This window comes from Cavia porcellus, unplaced genomic scaffold, assembly GCF_034190915.1.
Source record: "Cavia porcellus strain 051 isolate PalLab524CR breed Dunkin Hartley unplaced genomic scaffold, mCavPor4.1 scaffold_33, whole genome shotgun sequence".
Taxonomy (NCBI): domain Eukaryota; kingdom Metazoa; phylum Chordata; class Mammalia; order Rodentia; family Caviidae; genus Cavia; species Cavia porcellus.
In genome coordinates, this window is record NW_026947516.1 from 982904 (window position 1) to 1001608 (window position 18705).

At 62.9% G+C, this 18705-nt stretch overlaps 2 protein-coding genes across 8 annotated transcripts in view; one reads left to right on the forward strand and one right to left on the reverse strand.

The window, feature by feature from the left end:
* Positions 1-6691: 6691 nt before the first annotated feature.
* On the forward strand, positions 6692-14401 carry Plcxd1 (phosphatidylinositol specific phospholipase C X domain containing 1). 7 transcript variants are annotated; one of them, XM_063242969.1, is made up of 9 exons: positions 6692-6921; positions 7260-7430; positions 7518-7609; positions 11404-11556; positions 12025-12161; positions 12392-12520; positions 12732-12887; positions 12980-13163; positions 13902-14401. In XM_063242969.1, the coding sequence occupies exons 3-9, from the start codon at positions 7582-7584 to the stop codon at positions 14138-14140; spliced, it is 1026 nt and encodes a 341-aa protein (XP_063099039.1). In that variant the 5' UTR covers positions 6692-6921; positions 7260-7430; positions 7518-7581; the 3' UTR covers positions 14141-14401. The 7 variants fall into 7 exon arrangements, 6 of the variants coding, with proteins under 6 accessions (XP_063099039.1, XP_063099040.1, XP_063099037.1 ...); XM_063242970.1 differs by having other exon boundaries at positions 6692-7430; XM_063242967.1 differs by lacking the exons at positions 6692-6921; positions 7260-7430; positions 7518-7609 and adding an exon at positions 8627-8949.
* Positions 14336-18705, reverse strand: part of Gtpbp6 (GTP binding protein 6 (putative)) — a 7189-nt gene continuing 2819 nt past the window's right edge. The window contains 9 exon segments of the mRNA XM_063242964.1: positions 14336-14866; positions 14976-15128; positions 15204-15352; positions 15867-16042; positions 16045-16074; positions 16180-16338; positions 16912-16982; positions 17331-17461; positions 17571-17641. Coding sequence (XP_063099034.1) covers positions 14722-14866; positions 14976-15128; positions 15204-15352; positions 15867-16042; positions 16045-16074; positions 16180-16338; positions 16912-16982; positions 17331-17461; positions 17571-17641 — 1085 coding nt within the window. The 3' untranslated portion in view covers positions 14336-14721.

Here is an 18705-nt window from a genome sequence, read left to right on the forward strand (position 1 = left end):
GGAGATTTAGCTCAGTAGCACAGCACCTGCCTGGCAAGCACCAGGTCATGAGTTCACCAAAAAATAAAAATAAAAAATAAAAATGAAAAAATGTGATAGTTGGAGGTGGATCCCTTGACCCAGGATGTGTTTGCTCTGTCTGTTTTGTGTCATTTTTGGCCCCATGGACTCTTTTTTTTTTTTTTTTTCTGCACTGGCCCCTTGGAGGGCCAGCCCTTTCTGACTGTCTGTAATATTTCTAAGTAACTCAGCTGCCTGTAACACAACTGTACTTACTTGGCACTTATGAGGCCCTGGGTTCCATCCCAATGGCTAGGGAAAAAAAATTAAATCTGTGTCCTTCTTAGACTTTTTTTATTTTCTGGTGCTGGGGGTGGCACACATGTGGGTTCCCAGCACTCAGGTGCTGAGGCAGGCGGATCATGAGTTCAAAGGCAGCCTGGGCACCACAGTGAAACCTCAGGTGGGGGAGGCTGCCGCGTGTCCCATGGGCTGTGTGGCGGAGGCCGATTGCAGAGACAGGAGGAGGAGAGCAGAACTAAGGGCATTCAGGCAAGATGGGCCACAGGGAGTCACCGCTGAACCGTGGGCTGGCACAACAGGGAAACCCCGAGGGCGTCAGGTCAAGCCCAGGTCCTGTTATCTCTTTTCTGTGAGGATGAAGGCACAGGAACCTCCGGATCCTCCGAGAAACGATTTGCTGGGAAATGTGCCTATTTTCTATCCAACCCCATTTCTCAGGCAGCCAGAGAAAGGCTCAGCTCAGCGGAGTGAGCCTCAGTGACTCGATTTTGAATGTTAACCTGGCATGTGTTAACCTAGGGCACACTTTCTGGGTGACCTAGGGAGCCCACAGTTCCCTCCCATCCCCACCCCAGGACACTGCAGAATGGTGGACTGTGAAATCTAAGTGGGCCTGAGCTCCCTGCAGAAGTGACCCGCACGTGGCAGTCCACCCCGCACTGCTGGGATCAAAGCCCCGCAGCTGGCCAGCAGTCACTCATGGTTCCAAAGAGGGAAGTGGGAACCATCTTGCTCCTGCCCTCATCTGTTAGCTTTGGAGGTGGCTTTTGTCCTGGGAGCTGGAAGACAGGAGCTTCTGGACCCTGGCAGGCGGAAGCCAGGGATGTGGCTCCTGACAGGGAACCCCAAGGACCACTGAGCCCGAAGGCCAGCGTTACCCACAAGACTGTACGTTAAGACCATGCTCAGGGTAAAGGCCATGTGGAGAAGGGGAAGGATGCTGACTTCTAGGAGAAAAATACTTTCACAAGAACGTTCTGGTGGGGCACATCTGTATCCCAGCGCTTTGGGAGGCTGAGGCAAGAACACTCCAAGTTTGAGCCCAGCCCTGGACCACTGAGAGATTCACTGAGACTCTGTCTCAATGTCAAAAATTAACAAAAATTGCTGGGGATCTAGGTCAGTGGGGAGACCCTGGGCTCAATTCCTGCACTAAAGAGAGAGAGAGACAGAGACAGAGAGACAGAGACAGAGAGACAGAGACAGAGAGAGAGACAGAGACAGAAAGACAAAGAGAGAGACAGAAAGACAGAGAAAGATAGACGAGAAAGACAGACAGAGACAGAAAGACAGAAACAGAGAGAGACAGACAGAGACAGAGAGAGACAGAGAAAGAGAGAGAGAGACAGAGACAGAGAGAGACAGAGAAAGAGATAGAGAGACAGAGAGATAGAGACAGAGAGAGACAGACAAAGAGATAGACGAGAAAGAGACAGAAAGACAGAGAGACAGAGACAGAGAGAGAGACAGAGACAGAAAGACAAAGAGAGAGAGAGAGTGTTGGGAGCCGCGGCACAGAAAGACAGAGAGAGACAGAGAAAGAGATAGAGAGATAGAGAGACAGAGAGATAGAGACAGAGACAGAGAAAGATAGACGAGAGAGAAAGACAGAGACAGAGACAGAGAGACAGAGAGAGAGACTGAGAGAGAGAGAGAGAGAGAGAGAGACAGAGAGACAGAGAGAGACAGAGAGAGACAGAGAGAGAGAGAGAACCCTGGATATGGTAGTGCACGCCCGTAATCACAGCTACTCAGGAAGCTGAGGCAGGAAGATCTCGGTGCTGCTTAGGTCCAGCCTGAACAACACCACAAGACACTGCCTTTAAATAACTGCATAGTGCACCATCCCGGGCTTCAGTCCCGTCATGGAAAGGAAAGCAGAGAGGGAGAGAGAAACAGAAACGGCCCCATGGACCCTTGATTTCAGGGATCACTCTCTGCTCCGTTGGCACCTTCACGATCATGAGCGCTGCTACCCACCCTCCCTGGACGAGTTCATCATAAACATGCCAGGAGACCCTGATACCGATCGATTGGAAAAGACTGTCACCAGCATCACAGGCGTCTCCAATTCACTGCGTCTGGGACTTTTGCTTGGACTCCTTACAGAGTGGTTGGGAATGATTGAGGTGGGAGATATCTGATCTAAACTCTGCTATGGGCTGCTAATATGGGGACCACCACCTCAAAGCCCACCGTGTTAGACTATGAGGTTAAAAACTGTGACAGGGAAGCAGCGTGGACCAGGACAAACAGCCAGACCCACCCCTGAGCACGTCCCACCATTGGGGGAGTCTCGATGAAGCCGCGCAGGCTGGGGGAAGAAGCAGCCCTGTCCTTACACACCTGCGACCATTGGGGAAGCCTCAGGGTAGCTGCATGGTCTGGAGGAGACACACACCCCACTGCATCACCAGGAACCCAAAGACAAAGGAAAGAAAAACAGACTGGGGGCTGGGGATCTAGCTCAGCGGCATGAGCACCTACCTTGCAAGCAGGCAGTCGTGAGTTTGATCCCCGGTACCGATAAAAAGGAAAGAAGACCAAAAAAAAAGAAAAACAGACTGACAGGGGTCAGGGAAAAAGCAGGCGTCAACACAGACAACACAGAAAGACGATTTATGTAAGTAACAGCAGAAAACTTTCCAAACATGGGGACAGGACCTGACATTCAAATAAGTGAGCATATAAAACTCCAACTAGCCATAACAAAGATAAATCTACACCCAGACATGTAAAAATCAAGACTCGTAAATCTGACTCAGCAGAAACACAGAATATTAAAACGCTGTTAGAGAAAAGAAACAGACCACCTATAAAGGAAAACCCGTCAGAGTCACAGCAGACTTCTCAGCACAAACCATCAAGTCAAGAAGGGCACGGAGTGAAGTGTTTCAAATCCTGAAAGAAAACAACTTCCAACGCAGATTGAGGTATCCTGAAAAACGACCTTTCACAATTAATGGTAAAATGAGATACTTCCAGGATCACAGAAGGAATTCATGACCACCAAACTAACTCTACAGAGAGGGCAAAAGAAAGTTCTAGAGAGAGACAGAGATGACTGTGGTTCCAGCACGGAACAGCAGCACAGGAGGATCGCCAAACAAGACAGGCAACTGAACGAAGGGGAGAAATGGAAAGCCAACAGCAGGACAGCAGGACAGAGAGAAACCAGGGCGTGCTGGCTGTAGCCATGAATGTAGACGCCTCAGGTCAGCAATAAGAAGAAACCCAGGGAGACGGGATCAAGAAACTGGCAGCCCTTGAGCGCCTCCTGGAGGCCTAATAGGACTCGAGCTCCTCTGACCCCGAGGCCCCAGGACTGTCCACATGCACGGCCTTTGTCCCCAGCTCGGCCCCGACATCCGGTAGAAACTACAGAACTTACGGGGGTCCCGAGCCACTGCTTTCTTTTTCTGATTTGTTTGTTTTCACTGCTTTTGGAGACAGGGTCTCCCTGCGCAGTTCGGGCTGGCCTTGAGCTCACTGTGTAGCCTAGGCTGGTCTTGAACTTGCAGCAGGCCTCCTGACTCAGCCTCCCAAGTGTGGGATGACAGGTGTGAGCCGCCACGCCCGGCTGAGCTGCTGCTTTCTGTTGGTGCCTGACTGTGTCTTTCCTCTCCTGGGCTGAGAAACCCAGATTTCCTTTACCCCGCAGCCCTGCTGAGTGTCCAGCCTGGGGTGAGGGACAATGGGGGACAACAACTCCTCACCCTCCTGTCAGGTCTCCCACAAAAGAGGGCAAAACCTCCTGTCTAGGTTGTGAGAAGAATTACACCAGGATGCATGATTTTTATAGTATTGTTTATAACAGTCACCCAGGGGGTCAGGAAATCTGTCCACAACACTAAACACCTAGAGAATCCAGAAGTGAGCCTGCATCCCACAGTAATGTCCTGCGTGAGTCCAGCTGAAGACCTAGATGATGCCTCCCTCCCATGAGTCCAGCTGGAGGCCCAGAGCCCACGAGGACTCACGCAAGTCTGTTCCACAGATCTGCACTGGGAAGGCCCAAACAAAGGTCAGGGTGGAAGCAGAAGGTCTGTGCCCGTGCGGTGAAGGATCCGGGCCAGCAGGCTGAGGGTTCTGCACTGGAGCCAAGATGCTCAAAATAAGGGCCAGAAAACTACCACAGCCACCCTCCGTGACAACGAGGGCCCGAGCTCCTCTGAGCTCCTCTGAGTTCCTGTGATGATGACAACAGCTGAGTACATGTCAGGAAGCCAGTGTGACCCCTTGTCCTGGAGACTGAACAGCACACACCCTCCCCTCCAGAGCCAGGAAGCCAGGCTTAATGTACGGACCAGAGCTCCCCCAGTGAACCACAGCACCCTCAGTGACAAGGTCCTGAGCTCCTCCGATGGGAACAGCCGAGTTCACGTCAGGGGGCCAGCAGGACAAGCTCCTCCAGGAGAACCAATGGCTCCAAACAGCAACACCACTTAGGAGAACCCACCAGGGACCTCTTCCTCTCCAGGTCTCCTTTTGCTGGTGACCGTCCTCGGGTGGGCCAGCCACACTCAGCCCCAGCTGATCCAGTTCAGCTGCTGTGAAACTGACAATCCACTGCACCTCCTCTTCATAGAACAAGGAGAAGGTAGTTTCTCTATAAACAGGTGGACGGATGGTGCCCGCCTGTCATCCCGGCCCTTGGGAGGCTGAGGGAGGAGGATCGCTGTGAGTTTGAGAACCGCCGGGCTACACAGTGAGCTCAAGGCCAGCCTCGCTGCACAGTGAGACCCTGACTCAAAAAGACAGAGAGAGAGAGAGAGACAGACAGACAGACAGACACACAGACAGACAGACACAGACAGACATATTGCTTCATTTTGGCCCTGACATGCTGCTATTCTGTGAAAGCTATTACCAAGACATCCAGAACTTTGACAAAACCTGGTCTCATCGTGTGCCACCTTGCAGAGCTCCTCCCCGGATGTCGGGTTCTGGAGGTGCTAGGTTGGGAACCCGAGGCGAGCTCAGCTCCTGCAGACAGCCAGCTGTCCTCCACAGAGCCAGGACTGAGGTGAACACAGCTCAAGATAGACATGGATGATGACGGGCCTGGGCGCTTTCTCCAAGGACAAGCACGGAGCCTAGTGCAGACGTGGGTCCCGGGGTGGGTGACCAGGACCTTGGGCCCATCCTTGGGAAGCAAAAGTGTGGCCCATTACCTAAGCCACCATCCTTGACCCTCTGGCTCTGACAGTTTGCTGTCAAGTGGGGTTCTGGTCTCCCCCTGGGGACCTTTCCTGTTCCTCTGATAGGAGCTTTCTATCCGCTCAGTGAATATATCCGCTGTGTGTTTGAGACAGAGTCTCACCATGAGATGCACTTCGAGGTTGCATTTTTTTTTTTTGTCTTTTTTTTATGGGTAACGGGGATCGAACTCACGACTGCCTGCTTGCAAGGCAGGCACTTATGCCGCTGAGCTAAATCCCTAGCCCCTGAGGTTGCATTTTTTAAAAAAAAATTTGTATTTATTTATTTTTGTCTTTTATTTATTTATTTTTTGGTACTGGGGATCGAACTCACGGCCACGCGCTTGCAAGGCAGGCACTTATGTCACTGAGCTAAATCCCCAGCCCTATTTTTGTCTTTTGGAAGGCAGGATCTCCCTTTATGCAGTTCAGGCTGGTCTTGAGTTCACTTTGTAGCCCAGGCTGGCCTCGAACTCTTGAGGCTCCTCCTGCCTCAGCCTCCCGAGTGCTGGGATGACAGGCGTGCCCTCCCACGGGGGTGGTGGGTCTGCTCGGACATTCAGGTGAGCGGTGAGAGGACAGACGCCGCCCCAAGCCACAGGCTCTCCAGCACCCGAGCAACTCTAGGGGTGAAGGCAGGTAGGTGCTCTCGGAGCCCCACGGGGCGCACCCGCCGGACGCCGCACCGACAGAAGGCTCTGGGGCGGCGAGCACCGAGGCTGGCTGAAGGCTCGGCGGTGGAGAGCCGAGTGTGTGCGGAGAGTGCCGAGCGGTGACGGGAAGAGCCGGGATGGCTGAAGAGCCATGACGAAGAGAGCCGAGAGCCCTCGGGAGCAGCCCGCGTGTGCGGAGAGGGCCGAAGGGCCACGGAAAGAGCCGAGCGTGAGGAGGGAGGTGAAAGGGGCGGTGCGGAGCCGCTCTGGGCTGAGGAGGGATGGTGCGGGCCTGAGTTGCAGAGGGGTGCGGGCTAGGGAAAGGGCAGAGGCGGGAGCGAAGGGGTGGCGGGGTAGGGAGGACACTGGGGGACAGTGGGGTCACGGTCGGCTGCGAGGGTGGAGGGGCGGGGCCACTCGGATGGGGCCAGGGGAGAGGCAGGGCCTCAGAAGGGGCGGGGCCGGGCGTGGGGGCGGGGCACTAGGCAGGGGCGTGGTTAAGGGCGGGGCCGCTGAGTGACGGCTGTGGAGGGGCGTGGTCATCCTATAGGTGCGAGGTCGAGAAGGGCGGGGCTGCCGGAAAGGAGGCTGAGGAGGGGCGGGGCCGCCAAGTAGAGGGCGGAGGCAGCAGCTATGGGCGTGGCCTGCTGGGCGGGGTTCCTGTGGGATTGGGCGGGGTCGTTGCATGATGCCTGAGGGAAGGGCGGGGCCAGGTTGTGGGCGTGGTCAGAGGTGGTTCTGCTGTGGATCCTCGTGGCCGTGAGGTGAGTGTGAGTCTCAGGCCTTGTCTCATGCCGGGCGGGGTGGTGCACCCGGAGGCTGAGGCAGGAAGACCCTCGAGAATCAGGGCCGGCCTGGGCTGCAGGGGAGAGCCCGTCTCGAGAAACCAGACTCAGCATATGGGTTCATATACAGCTTTCCTGGTTCCAACAGGGAGCAGAGGACTCGGGCCCCCTTAGCACCTCCTTTTGAGGATGAGGCACACCTCCGCCCCTCTAGGAGGCCCCGAAATGTTTCTCGGGGCCCCGCAGCCTCTTGCAGTGGAGCAGCTAGGAGGGAACCTTTGTCTTGGCTCGTGTCTGTCCTTCTTGACTCTTCATAGACGGATCCAGTCCTGTGGATGCTTGGATGGATGCATGGACGGAATATTACGCAACCAGGAAAAGGAGAGCTTTGACAGTGACCACAGCACGGCTGGACCTGGGGCACTAGATGCTTGCTGAGAGGTGCCAGACATAGAAGGGCACAGAGTGTGATTCCGTTGCCGTGCAAGGTGGGGAAGAGGCAGATGCAGAGATGGGAAGCGAATTTGGGGTCCCAGGCTGGGAGGGGACACAGAGCCAAGGCCTACCACCCGCAGGGACACCCGCTCCTGAGCCACCACTTCACGCTGGGACCTTCACGGTGCAGCAATCTCACGCCAAATGTTTAAAACCTCAAGAAATAACCGAGGTGAGCTGGGGTTCCAGACACAGCGGGTGGCGACGGCATTGGTGTTGTCTGTTGGTGCTGCTGTCTGCGGGGCCTTTCAGAAAATACCGTACTCGCTGGGCGGGGCCCGGCGTGCCTGTCATCCCTGCCCTGGGGAGGCTGAGGCAGGAGGGTCACTGTGAGTTCGAGGGCAACCTAGAGGGTTACACCGTGAACTTCAGGCCAGCCGGCACTGCACAGTGAGACCTGTCTCAGAAAGCCCCGCACAAGGTGACAGCAGCCTGGGGGCTTTGCAGCGAAGCTCAGGTTAGCTCATGCTAACTCTGGAGGCTGAGGCAGGGGGTCCCCCAGGGGTGGAGGCCAGCCGGGCTACAGAGTGAGTCCCTGTCTCAAAAAGACAAAAAACAGCCACATCAACAAGGCAACAAGACCCCCCCAAAGCCTCATGCCAGCACCGGGAGGCTGAGGCGGGAGGGTCGCCAGGAGCGGGAGGCCAGACGGAGCTGCGTGGTGAGACCGTGTCTCAGGAACCAGGGTGAGACCAGGGTGACAGGGGACCTCAGACGGTGCTGGGCCACCTCGGGGACCACACGGCCCCCGCCCGGCTAGGCTGAGGCGGGAGGGTCTCCGGCCGGCCAGCCCTCCTGGAGGCTGTGAGGAAGGTTAGGGTAAGGACAAGGTCAGAGCCAGTGTCACAAGCCAGCGGTGTCGGAGGAGATGCTGGCCCCGGGCGGGGCTGCTGTGGCCCGGTGACCTCAGCCGCCTCAGGGCGGGCCCTGGGGTTCCTGGACTGGGAACCAGCGCGCCCGTCCCGGGTCCTCCATGGCTTCCTTCCTGGCTTCCTCCACGCCTCCTTCAGGGCTCGGCTGGCCTTGTGCTCTGGGCAGCCCGCCCGCCTCAGCCTCCCGCGCTGGGGATGAATGCAGAGGAGCCGATGGGGGAGGGGGGAGGGGGAAGGGGGAGGGGAGGGAGGGGAGGGGAAGGGGTGCTGGGGGCTGGGGGCACCCCGGGGCTCCAGGGCCAGGCTGCGCCCAGTGAGCTGCCTGCCGGCCCTGTCCCGCCCTGCTGTCCCTCCCCTGCAGCCCAGGTCCACCCAGCTAGGGACGGAGGTGACACAGGTGACAGAGGCCATGGGGGTGACGAGGTGGCGGGGTGCAGGCCGGCTTGTCCTCCGGACTCAGGGCCCTGGAATGTGGTGCCCGCCCCGGAAAGGGAGGCCGGGCAACGCGGGGATTGCGGCCTGGCGGGTCCCAAGCCCCGGCCACAAGAAGCGGAGCCCGGGATGGCACACAGGGCGGCCTCATTGTCCCCGGTGCGGGTGCGGATCCTGGGCGACAGCGGCAGAGAGACGGGGACAGGGGGTGAGCGGGACACGGGGGTAATGGGGGGACGTGGGGGGCACAGCCGCCTCCTGGGGTCAGGGTCACTAGTGTCCCCTGCTGCCCCCACACCTGTCCCCCACCTGTGCCCTGCTGTTCCCACACCTGTCCCCCACCTGTGCCCTGCTGTTTCCCACCTGTTCCCACACCTGTCCCCCACCTGTCTCCTGCTGTCCTCACACCTGTTCCCCCACCTGTGCCCCGCTGTCTCCACACCTGTCCCCTGCCGTGCCGCACCTGTCCTCACACCTGTTCCCACACCTGTCCCCCACCTGTCTCCTGCTGTCCTCACACCTGTCCCCCACCATCCCCATAGTTGTCCCCCACCTGTGCCCCGCTGTCTCCACACCTGTCCCCTGCCGTACGCACCTGTCCTCACACCTGTCCCCCACCTGTCTCCTGCTGTCCTCATACCTGTCCCCCACCTGTGCCCCGCTGTCCCCCACCTGTGCCCCGTTGTCCCCCACCTGTCTCCCGCTGTCCCCATAGTTGTCCCCCACCTGTGCCCCGCTGTCCCCACACCTGTCCCCTGCCGTCCGCACCTGTCCTCACACCTGTTCCCACACCTGTCCCCCACCTGTGCCCCGCTGTTTCCCACCTGTCCCTCAGCTGTCTCCCACTGTCTCTCATCTGTCCCCCACCAGTCCCTCACCTGTCCTCCATTGTCCCCCGTTGTCTCCCACCCATCTGTCCCCCATCCTCTGCTGTCCCCTTATCTGTCCCCCCACCTGTCTCCCCTCTGTCACCCATCCCCGTCCTGAGCGTGGTCCCTTCCGTGGTGGAGCAGGATGGCTATGAGCGGCCCAGCAGGGTCACAGTGCTGCCCACGGCGCGGCCACCTCCTTCCCCGCGTCCCCCGCCCCATCCTGCCAGCCTCCTGGTCCAGGGGCCGCGAGGCCCTGGTCTTGCACGGGGTGAGTGGGGCTCGGCCGTCCCTTCTGCAGGCTCCCTGGCTGTCTGGCTGTCTGAGCCCTGGGTCTGGGGTCGTCCAGGGCACAGGGACCCAGCCCCGGAGCCCCGGCCTTCTAACCCTAATCCTAACATGTCCCAGAGCTCAGTGTCCCGGTGGACGTAGCTCTGCCGAGATGGGGCTGTGGGAGACACTCCAGCTGGGAGGGGGAGGTCCCTTAGGGGAAGGGGGTGTTGCCCTGGGAAGGAGCCCGTCGCTATGGGAAGGGGCGGCCTGTTGCTATGGGATGGAGCTGTGGCCATGCGGAGGAGTCTGTTGCTATGGGAGGAGGAGCCCCTTGCTAATAGGAGGGGCTGTTGCCATGGGGAGGAGCCTGTTGCTATGGAGAGGAACCTGTGGCCATAGGAGGGGACTGTGGCCACGGGGAGGGGCCTATTGCTCTGGGGAGGAGCCTGTTGCTATGGGAGGAGCCTGTCACCATGGGGAGGAGCCCCTTGCTAATAGGAGGGGCTGTTGCCATGGGGAGGAGCCTGTTACTATGGAGAGGAACCGGTTGTCATAGGAGGGGCTGTTGCTATGGGGAGGAGCCTGTTGCCATAGGGGGCTGCGGCCTTGGGGAGGGGCCTGTTGCTATGGGGAGGAGCCTGTTGCCATGGAAAGGGTCTTTCTCACCCTCCACCCACCCCCACTCCCAATCTCCCCCACCCCCCCCGAGGCGCTGTCAGGCCGCCATCCACTGCCAATCTCTGCCCCGTCCCTCCTGGTCAGGATGCCGCGGCGGCCCAGCCTTGAATGCGCCTCTCTCTGGAGTTTCATTGTTTGCTTGTTGGTTGGCCTGGAACTTCTGGAGACCCTCCTGCCGCAGCCTCCCGAGGCCTGGGATGACAGGCGTGCTCCTCCACGCCCGGCTCAGCCTCTCGGTTTTATTTTTTAAAATATTTTTGTCTTTCTGAGAGGGTCTCACTATGCAGCCCAGGCTGGTCTTGAACTCAGAACGATCCTCTTTCCAAGTCTCCCCAGTTCCGGACGGCCCTTTTGTCAGTCCAGGCTCAGTCAGATAGAAGCCGGGGGAGAGAAGCCGGGGCGCCTTTATTCCCCAAGGAGGAGGCGCTGGGGCCGTGGCAGGGTCGGGCAGGGCCTGTTAGGTTTGAGTTTCCACGCGGACTTCCCCTGCAGGAACCGCCAACATGGTAGACAGACATGCCAGAATGTGGGGTCTTGGCGGGAGGAAGAGAGGTTGGTTATTCATTCAGCTACCTCCCACTGAGGGTGTAGGGACAGATGAACAGGAATAAGGCAAAGAGGTTCATCGATGCATGCACCACGTGCGGACTCACGGGACGACTGCAAGAGAGTTAGAATTTGGGTCGTCTGAAGTCTTGGAAGTCGGAGAGTCAATCAATGAACCTTCAGGAACACAGTTCTGCTCATGACTGTCCTTCGCCCAGGAACTCCTCGATCCCACCGCGTCCCCTTCCGGCCGCGGTGACCAGCGCGTTAACGCGGGGCCCTCGGTGTCTGCCCAGGTTCCAGCAGCTGCATCGAAATCTCCATGGCCAGACAGCGCAGCGCCCCGGGCATCTTCGGGACCCAGCCGGGCTCCGGGGCCCACGCGGACTGGATGTCGGAGCTGTGCCCGCGGCTGTGGGACGTCCCGCTGCACCACCTGGCCATCCCCGGTGAGGGCGGGGTGAAGGCACCCCGGAAATCTGTGCTGGGCCTGGAGGCTGAGGCAGGAGGTCCCCTGAGTGCCAGGCCAGCTTGGGGCACGTCGTGCGACCTCCTCTAAAACAGTTCAGAACACGTGACAGCGTGTGCACACTCATCCCCAGCCAAAGGGCCCAGATGGAGGGGTTCCGGGGAGACCCTCCCGCCTCGGCCTCTTCCCGGGGCTCCCGGCAGCTCAGGGCTCCGGTCCCTGCCTCCACGCGGCTGCTCCTCCGCGCCTGCGTCCCCGCTCTTAGTCTCCCCAGGGCCCCGCCGCTCAACTCAGGAGGCCGAGGCAGGAGGAGGCCGAGGCAGGAGGGTCTCCTTTTGGGATCCTACGCGGATCTCGGGCCCTGGTCCACGAAGCTGGCGGGCGGGGTCCACGCGGCCCGAGAGAGAGGAGGTGACGTCCCTGCACCCCCCCCCCCGTGTCCCCACAGGCAGCCACGACACCATGAGCTACAGCCTGAGCCGGGAGTCACCCGTGTCCCCCACGCAGCCCAAAGTGCTGCGCGTCCTCAGCAAGGCGCTGCCCTGCGTCACGCGGCCCGTGGTGCTGCGGTGGGCGGCCACGCAGGTGCGGGGTGGGGTGGAGGGGGCGGGGTGGGGTGGGGTGGGGTGGGATGGAGGGGGCGGTGGTGTGTGTGTGCTGTGCCCAGCAGGGGGCGGGCCCAGAGCGTGGTGTGGGCGGAGCCAGGGCATGGTAGGGGCGGGGCCATGCAGGAGGCGTGGTGTGGGCGGGGCCCGAAACTGGGCGGGGCTGTGGGCGTGGCCGCGCCTGCAGCGCTGAGCTTGCTGTGTCCGCAGACGCTGGACGTGGCTGGGCAGCTGGACGCGGGCGCGCGCTTCTTGGACCTGTGCGTGGCGCACACGCCGGGCGGCGGGGAGCGGAGCCTGCGCTTCGAGCACACGGTGTACTCGGCCGCGCTGGTGGAGGTGTGGCCCGCGGACACTCGGGGGGACGGGACCCCAGGGGGACGGGACCCACGGGGGTCAAAGGGACTCGGGGGGGCGGGGCCCGCGGGGGGCACGGGGACTCGGGGGGACGGGGCCCGCGGGGGGCACGGGGACTGGGGGGGAACAGGGCCCACGGGGACTCGGGGCGGGGGGGTGTGTGCAGGCCCGGCCCCAGCGCATGTCCCCCCAGGACGCACTCACGGACGTCTGCGAGTGGCTGGAGCTGCACCCACGCGAGGCCGTGGTCCTGGGGTGCAGGGGCTTCGAGGGGCTCAGCGCGGAGCTGCACGACTACCTGGTCGCCTGCGTGGGCAACATCTTCGGGGCGCGGCTGTGCCCCCGCGGGGTAGGGTGGGGTCGGTGGGGACAGGGGTTCACATGGGACAGGGGTGTGGGGGGGACCCCTGGGTCCGTCCGGCTGAGCCCCGCGCCCCGCAGGAGATCCCCACGCTGCGGCAGCTGTGGGCGCGCGGCCAGCAGGTCCTGGTGTCCTACGAGGACGAGGCGGCGGTGTCGCGGCACCCGGAGCTGTGGCCCGGCCTCCCCCGCTGGACGGGCGCCGAGGTGAAGGGGGAGGAGCTGGGCAGCTTCCTGGACAGCAGGAGGAGCTGCGGCCGCCCAGGTGGGGGGAGGGGAGGGGGGAGGGGGAGGGAGGGGGGTGGGAATGGGGGAGGAGTGGGGACGGGGGGAGGGGGGATGGGAATGGGGGAGGGGGGTGGGAGTGGGGGAGGGGTGGGGACGGGGGAAGGGGACGGAGGGGGGATGGGAATGGGGGAGGGGTGGGGGAGGGGGGATGGGAATGGGGGAGGGGTGGGGACGGGGGAAGTGGAGGGAGCGGGGATGGGAATGGGGGAGGGAGGGGGGATGGGAATGGGGGAGGGGGGATGGTAATGGGGGAGGGGTGGGGACGGGAGGCGGGATGGGAATGGGGGAGGGGTGGGGACGGGGGGGGGGGAGAAGGGAGGGGGGATGGGAATGGGGGAGGGGGGACGGGGGGATGGGGCCTGACAGCAAGGGGGAGGGGGAGCTCACACTGCCGCTGTGGCCTGGGCCCGGCTCCCCCACGTCCGGCGGTACTGAGGTGACCGTGGACCAGGCCCCTGCTCACACCTGCTGCAGATGAATGCATGCAGGGGACCGTGCACACGCGTGCGCCTCCCGGCGATCCACGCACATGCATCCGGTCCACGCGTGGGTTCCTGACGCCCCCTGCACGCACGTGGGGAAGGCAACCCCCCACGCACATCAGCCCCACATGCGCCCGGGTGATGCGTGTGCCACGCAGCGGGACGCGGTGCCGACCCCACGCGGGCTCGGGGTGCAGCGTGGCCCGTGTCACCGCGGCCCGTGTCCCCCCCAGGTGGGCTCTTCGTGGCCGGGGCGCACCTGTCCCCGTCACCCAGCTTCGCGCTGTGGCACCCGGCGGGGTCCCTGGCGACACTGACACGCGCGGCGCTGCCGGCCCTGGACGCCTGGGTCCGCCAGCAGAGGCCCGGGCCGGGGCCGTCCTGCACCAACATCATCGCGGGCGACTTCATCGGCGCAGGCTCCTTCGTGACCGACGTCATCGGCCTCAACCAGAAGCTGCTCTGGGGCTGAGGCCGGACTGCAGCGGGAGGACCACGCTGGACACGGCCCACGCGGGCGGACACGGGACGCGGCCCCAGGGAGCTCGAGCCGGCTCCACTCCCGCCCCTCGGACGATCGCGGTCACCCGGGGCTCATGCAGGGAGACCCTCCTGCCTCAGCCTCCCTGGTGAGCAGCCTTTAGGTGGACAGCATGGTGCCAGCTGCTGAGATGTTACTGGCACTTTTTATTCCCCCCCACACCAGAATTTAAATAAATAAAAGGAGCCCAAACGCTGGCCCACTTTGTCCTTCCCGGGAGTTCAGAGCAGACCAGAGTTCGGGTGTCCGGGTCCGGCCCTCCACGGAGGCCCCGTGCCGAACTCGGCTCCCCCGTGTCCTGTTCGGGGGACGCTGCTGCCCTCCTGGGGGGGAGACGGCACCCGGGCGACACACTAGGCCACCTGGAGCTCACAGCGATCCTCCTGCCTCAGCCTCCGAGTGGCACCGGCCGTGCCTGGGCCCGGCTCTCGGCCCCCAGTAGGCTCCGAGCAGCGGCTGCCTCGAAGGGACGAGGACGGAGGCCTCCTGGGCTGCTGCACTCTGAGGCTGAGTCAGGACGGCTCCCTGGTGGCACTTTCTGGGAAGAGCTTGCGGAACCTTCCGTAGGCGGCACTGCTGATGATCACGGTGACCAGGGCAGCCCCGGCCTCGGGCTCCACGGCCACGTCCTGCACGGTGGCCTCACGGTGCAGCCAGCTGGGAAGGGGGGACCCCGTGAGCCTCGCGGGACAGGGGAGCAGGGGTCAGGCCTCAGCCTCAGGGACCCTCCCGCCTCAGCCTCCCGCCGGCCGGCTGTGTCGCCCACCTGAGCTGCGGCCCGGCCAGTGGCACGCGCAGGGTCCGGAGCTGCCTCCCGGTGGCTGCCAGCACCGCGGCCTCCAGCCTGGCCTTGAGCTGGGGCAGCCCCAGCCCGTGCAGGGCGGACACGGCCAGCGCTCCGGGCTCCGGGGGGCTGTACCTGCGGGCGGAGGGAGGGGACAGAGTGTGATGGGGGCCGTGGGCACCCGGCCGCTCCCCAGGGCGCCCCACTTACCCCGGCACACGGTCCACCTTGTTGTGCACCTCGACCACCGAGTCCAGCAGCTGGGCGGGCAGGCCCAGGCCCTGCAGGGCGGAGAGGACGCTGGCCTTCTGCAGCTCGCGCTCGGGGTGGCTGACGTCCCGCACGTGCAGGATCACGTCCTGGGGGCGGGGGCCGGGCGGGCACTGAGTGGGGGCTCCCCGTCCCCGAGCGGGGCTTGCCCAACTCTCAGGCTGGGATGGGACTCGAGACCCTCCCGCCTCGGCCTCCTGCCCAGCCGGGATTACAGGCACCGACTGGCACGCCCGGCTTTTAACTGTCTCACTGTTTTTTGAGAATAAGGTCTCACTGCGTGGTCCGGGCTGGTCGGAAGGCAAGAGATGCTCCCGCCTCAGCCTCCTGCTTCCAAAACCAGCGTCCTCGTGGGAGACAGAGGCACAGAGGAGAAGGGGCGTGGGGACGGACGCCGCGGTGACGGAGCTGCAGCCAGGGCCACTCATGTCCCGGGAAGGGGCAGGGCGGGCGGGTTCTGCCCAGGAGTCCACTCTGTGCAACGCTGGGGACACTGGGCTCTGGCGACGCCCTCGGGTTTCGAGCCCTGCCTGGACCCCTAGGTTCCCCCTGGGTCTGGGGCCGGGCCGGGGTCCCCCACATCCGGGCACCGCACCCACTCACCGCGTGGGCCACGTCGTCCAGCGTGGCGTTGAAGGCCTGGATGAGGCCGTGGGGCAGCTGGGAGAGGAAGCCCACGGTGTCCACGTAGAGCACGGGCAGGCGCGAGGGCAGCCAGCCGGCGTGGGCCGTGACGTCCAGCGTGGTGAACAGCTGGTCCCGGGGCTGCGCGGCCGTGTCCCGGTCAGCGCGCGGATCAGCGTGGTTTTCCCTGGGGGTGGACGCGGCTCAGGACTGGGGTCCGGGGGATGGACAGATGGACAGGGAGAGAAACACAGGGGGACGGACGGACGGGGGACAGAAGGACGAGCCTCACCACAGTTGGTGTAGCCCACGACGGCCACAGCCGGGAGCCCACGCTGTGCCCTCCGGCCCCGCAGCAGCGCCCGGCGCCCCCGCAGCCGCTCTAGCGCCCCGAGGATCCTCAGCTCCCGGTCCCGGAGCAGCCGCTGCCGCTGCTGCAGGAGGGACTCGCCTGGGTGGGGGGACGGGGGTCAGGACTGGGCCCACTGGGGACGGCCCCTCAGGGGGGACCCGGCCCTCCAGGGGACCACTGGCCCGTCCCGTCCACGTTAGCTGCTTCACGGGCCGTGGTCGGTCCTGCGTGACGCTGTGGGCGAGGAGCCCAGGCGTGGACCACGGCTTAGTCCACTGGGGACTGTGGCTGGAGAGGCCGCTCCTGGACAGCGTCCCCTGCCCCGCCCTGGAGGAGGCTGCACTGCGGTGCCCTGACCCACAGTTCACAGCCTAATGTGCCCGCCACTCTTGGCTTCGTGGACGAGGGCACTGACCAGGACGCTGATAATGGACTGACCCCTGCGTGGTCAGCGGAGCGGCCCCTTCTGCACGGGTAGGAGGTTCTTGTGCGCATGGACTGCTGGACCACCCCGGATGGGGGTCACCTCGGTTACCCCGGGGACTCAGCCTCTGGGTCCACCCTCTGGGCACGGTGGCTCACCCAGCAGCAGGCCGGACAGACACAGGCACACCCCGACCTGCAGGACATGGGGTTCCCCAGGGCCCACCTGGCCTCCCGGCCCCGGCTTACCTGACCCCATGATGTACCGGGAGCCCCCGCCCTGTCTGTCCAGGTGAGCTGTGCCGTGTTTCAGGTTAGCCCTGGTCAGCACAAGAGGGGACCCCGTCAGCAGCCCAGATCGGGGGTCCCTGCCAGCAAGCCATGGCAAAGCCCAGGGACGGAGCACGGGGGTGAAGGATTCTTTGCTGAGAGCCAGGGAGGGAGGAGGGAGGGAGGTGCCGGCCGTGGGACCTGGCCCTGCACGTGGCAGGGCCCTGTGGTCACCGTGTGGGTTCCTGATGGGGGGGCAGGTCACCGAGAGGCTGGGCAGTCTGGGCAGCGGGCAGCACCCCGCGCCCCTCCAGGAGCCCGGGAGCGACCCACACGTGGAAACAGAGCGAGCCCCATGTACGTGGGACCTTGGGCGTCCCGGCCAGCGACGCGGTCACCTGAGCAGGGGGATCTCGGCCAGCGCCACCTGCAGCCGGGCCTCCCTGGAGCGGGCGTGGCAGCGGAATATGTGCAGCACCACGGTGAAGCGGTCAAACACCTCCACGGCCCAGGCCGCCTCCAGCTCCTTCTGCAGAGCAGAGAAGCCAGCTGGGTGCACGGAGGACCCCGCCACGGCCGCCCACGACCCTGCACCCCGAGTCCCACCAACCCCGCCCTGCGTGGTGGGCCCCCAGTACCTTGGTGGGGGCGGCCATGCGCTCCACGTTCAGGAACACGGCTGTGATTTCCGGAGCCGCCCGGATCCGCTCTAGGGAGAACCGGGGTCCCGTCAGAGCCCCACACCTGGGACGCGCTGCGGGCGCCATCAGCAGGGGGGCGGGCTACACTCGGGCACACGGTGTCCCCTACGACCTGGGGGGCTTCTGCAGAAATCAGTGGACGCTGAGGGTGCTGCGGTCATCTGAGCGTCACCCATTGACGGCCTCGGAGCTGTTGGGCTCCATCTCACTGCCCGGCTCCTCCCTTCTCTCCCTGCTTCCCGGCCACCATGACGGGAGCGTCTCTCCTCCCCACACCGTCCACCATGATGCTCCCGCCTTGGAGCAGCCGGCCATGGACTGCACCCTCTGCACCCCTGATCCACACTGAGTTCCCCTCTTTAAGCTGTGTTCTGGTCCCCGACTCCTCCCTTCTCTCCCTGCTTCCCGGCCACCATGACGGGAGCGTCTCTCCTCCCCACACCGTCCACCATGATGCTCCCGCCTTGGAGCAGCCGGCCATGGACTGCACCCTCTGCACCGTGAGCCACACTGAGCTCCCTCTTTAAGCTGTGTTCTGGGGCTCCTCCCTTCTCTCCCTGCTTCCCGGCCACCATGATGGGAGCATGTCTCCTCCCCACACCGTCCACCATGATGCTCCTGCCTTGGAGCAGTGACCATGGCTGCACCCCTGAGCCAAAGCCACCTGTCCTCCTTTAGAGTCACGCTGGGACTGTCAGCCTTGGGGACACCGGGAGATGGGGTGAATGCATTTTGCATTGTCAGATGGCCACATGCTTTTGAGGGTCAGTGGTGAACGCTGTGGTTGGGATCCACCATTGAAGGCTTAGTCCCTGTAGTTCGGGTGGAATCTCAGAGGTCGGGAGAGTGGGAGGAAGTGAGGTCATGCGGGGGTGGAAACCAGCAGGAAACAGTGAGGTCGCTGGGGGGCGTGGCCCAGTGGAGGTGAGGTCACCAGGGGCGTGGCCTAGCAGGAAGTGAGATAATTAGTGCGAGGGAAGTGAGATCATGGGGGCATGGACTAGTGGGAGGAGGTTAGGTCACTGGGGCGTGGCCTAGTAGGCAGTGGTCACTGGGGGCGTGGCTTAGCGGA

Excerpts from the sequence above, each read along its gene's own strand:
- Plcxd1 (XM_063242965.1), top strand. The coding sequence starts at position 11,279 with ATGAACCTTCAGGAACACAGTTCTGCTCATGACTGTCCTTCGCCCAGG. Across the intron at positions 12,162-12,391 it reads TGCGGTGGGCGGCCACGCAG|ACGCTGGACGTGGCTGGGCA; the intron begins GTGCGGGGTGGG and ends CTGTGTCCGCAG. Across the intron at positions 12,521-12,731 it reads ACTCGGCCGCGCTGGTGGAG|GACGCACTCACGGACGTCTG; the intron begins GTGTGGCCCGCG and ends ATGTCCCCCCAG.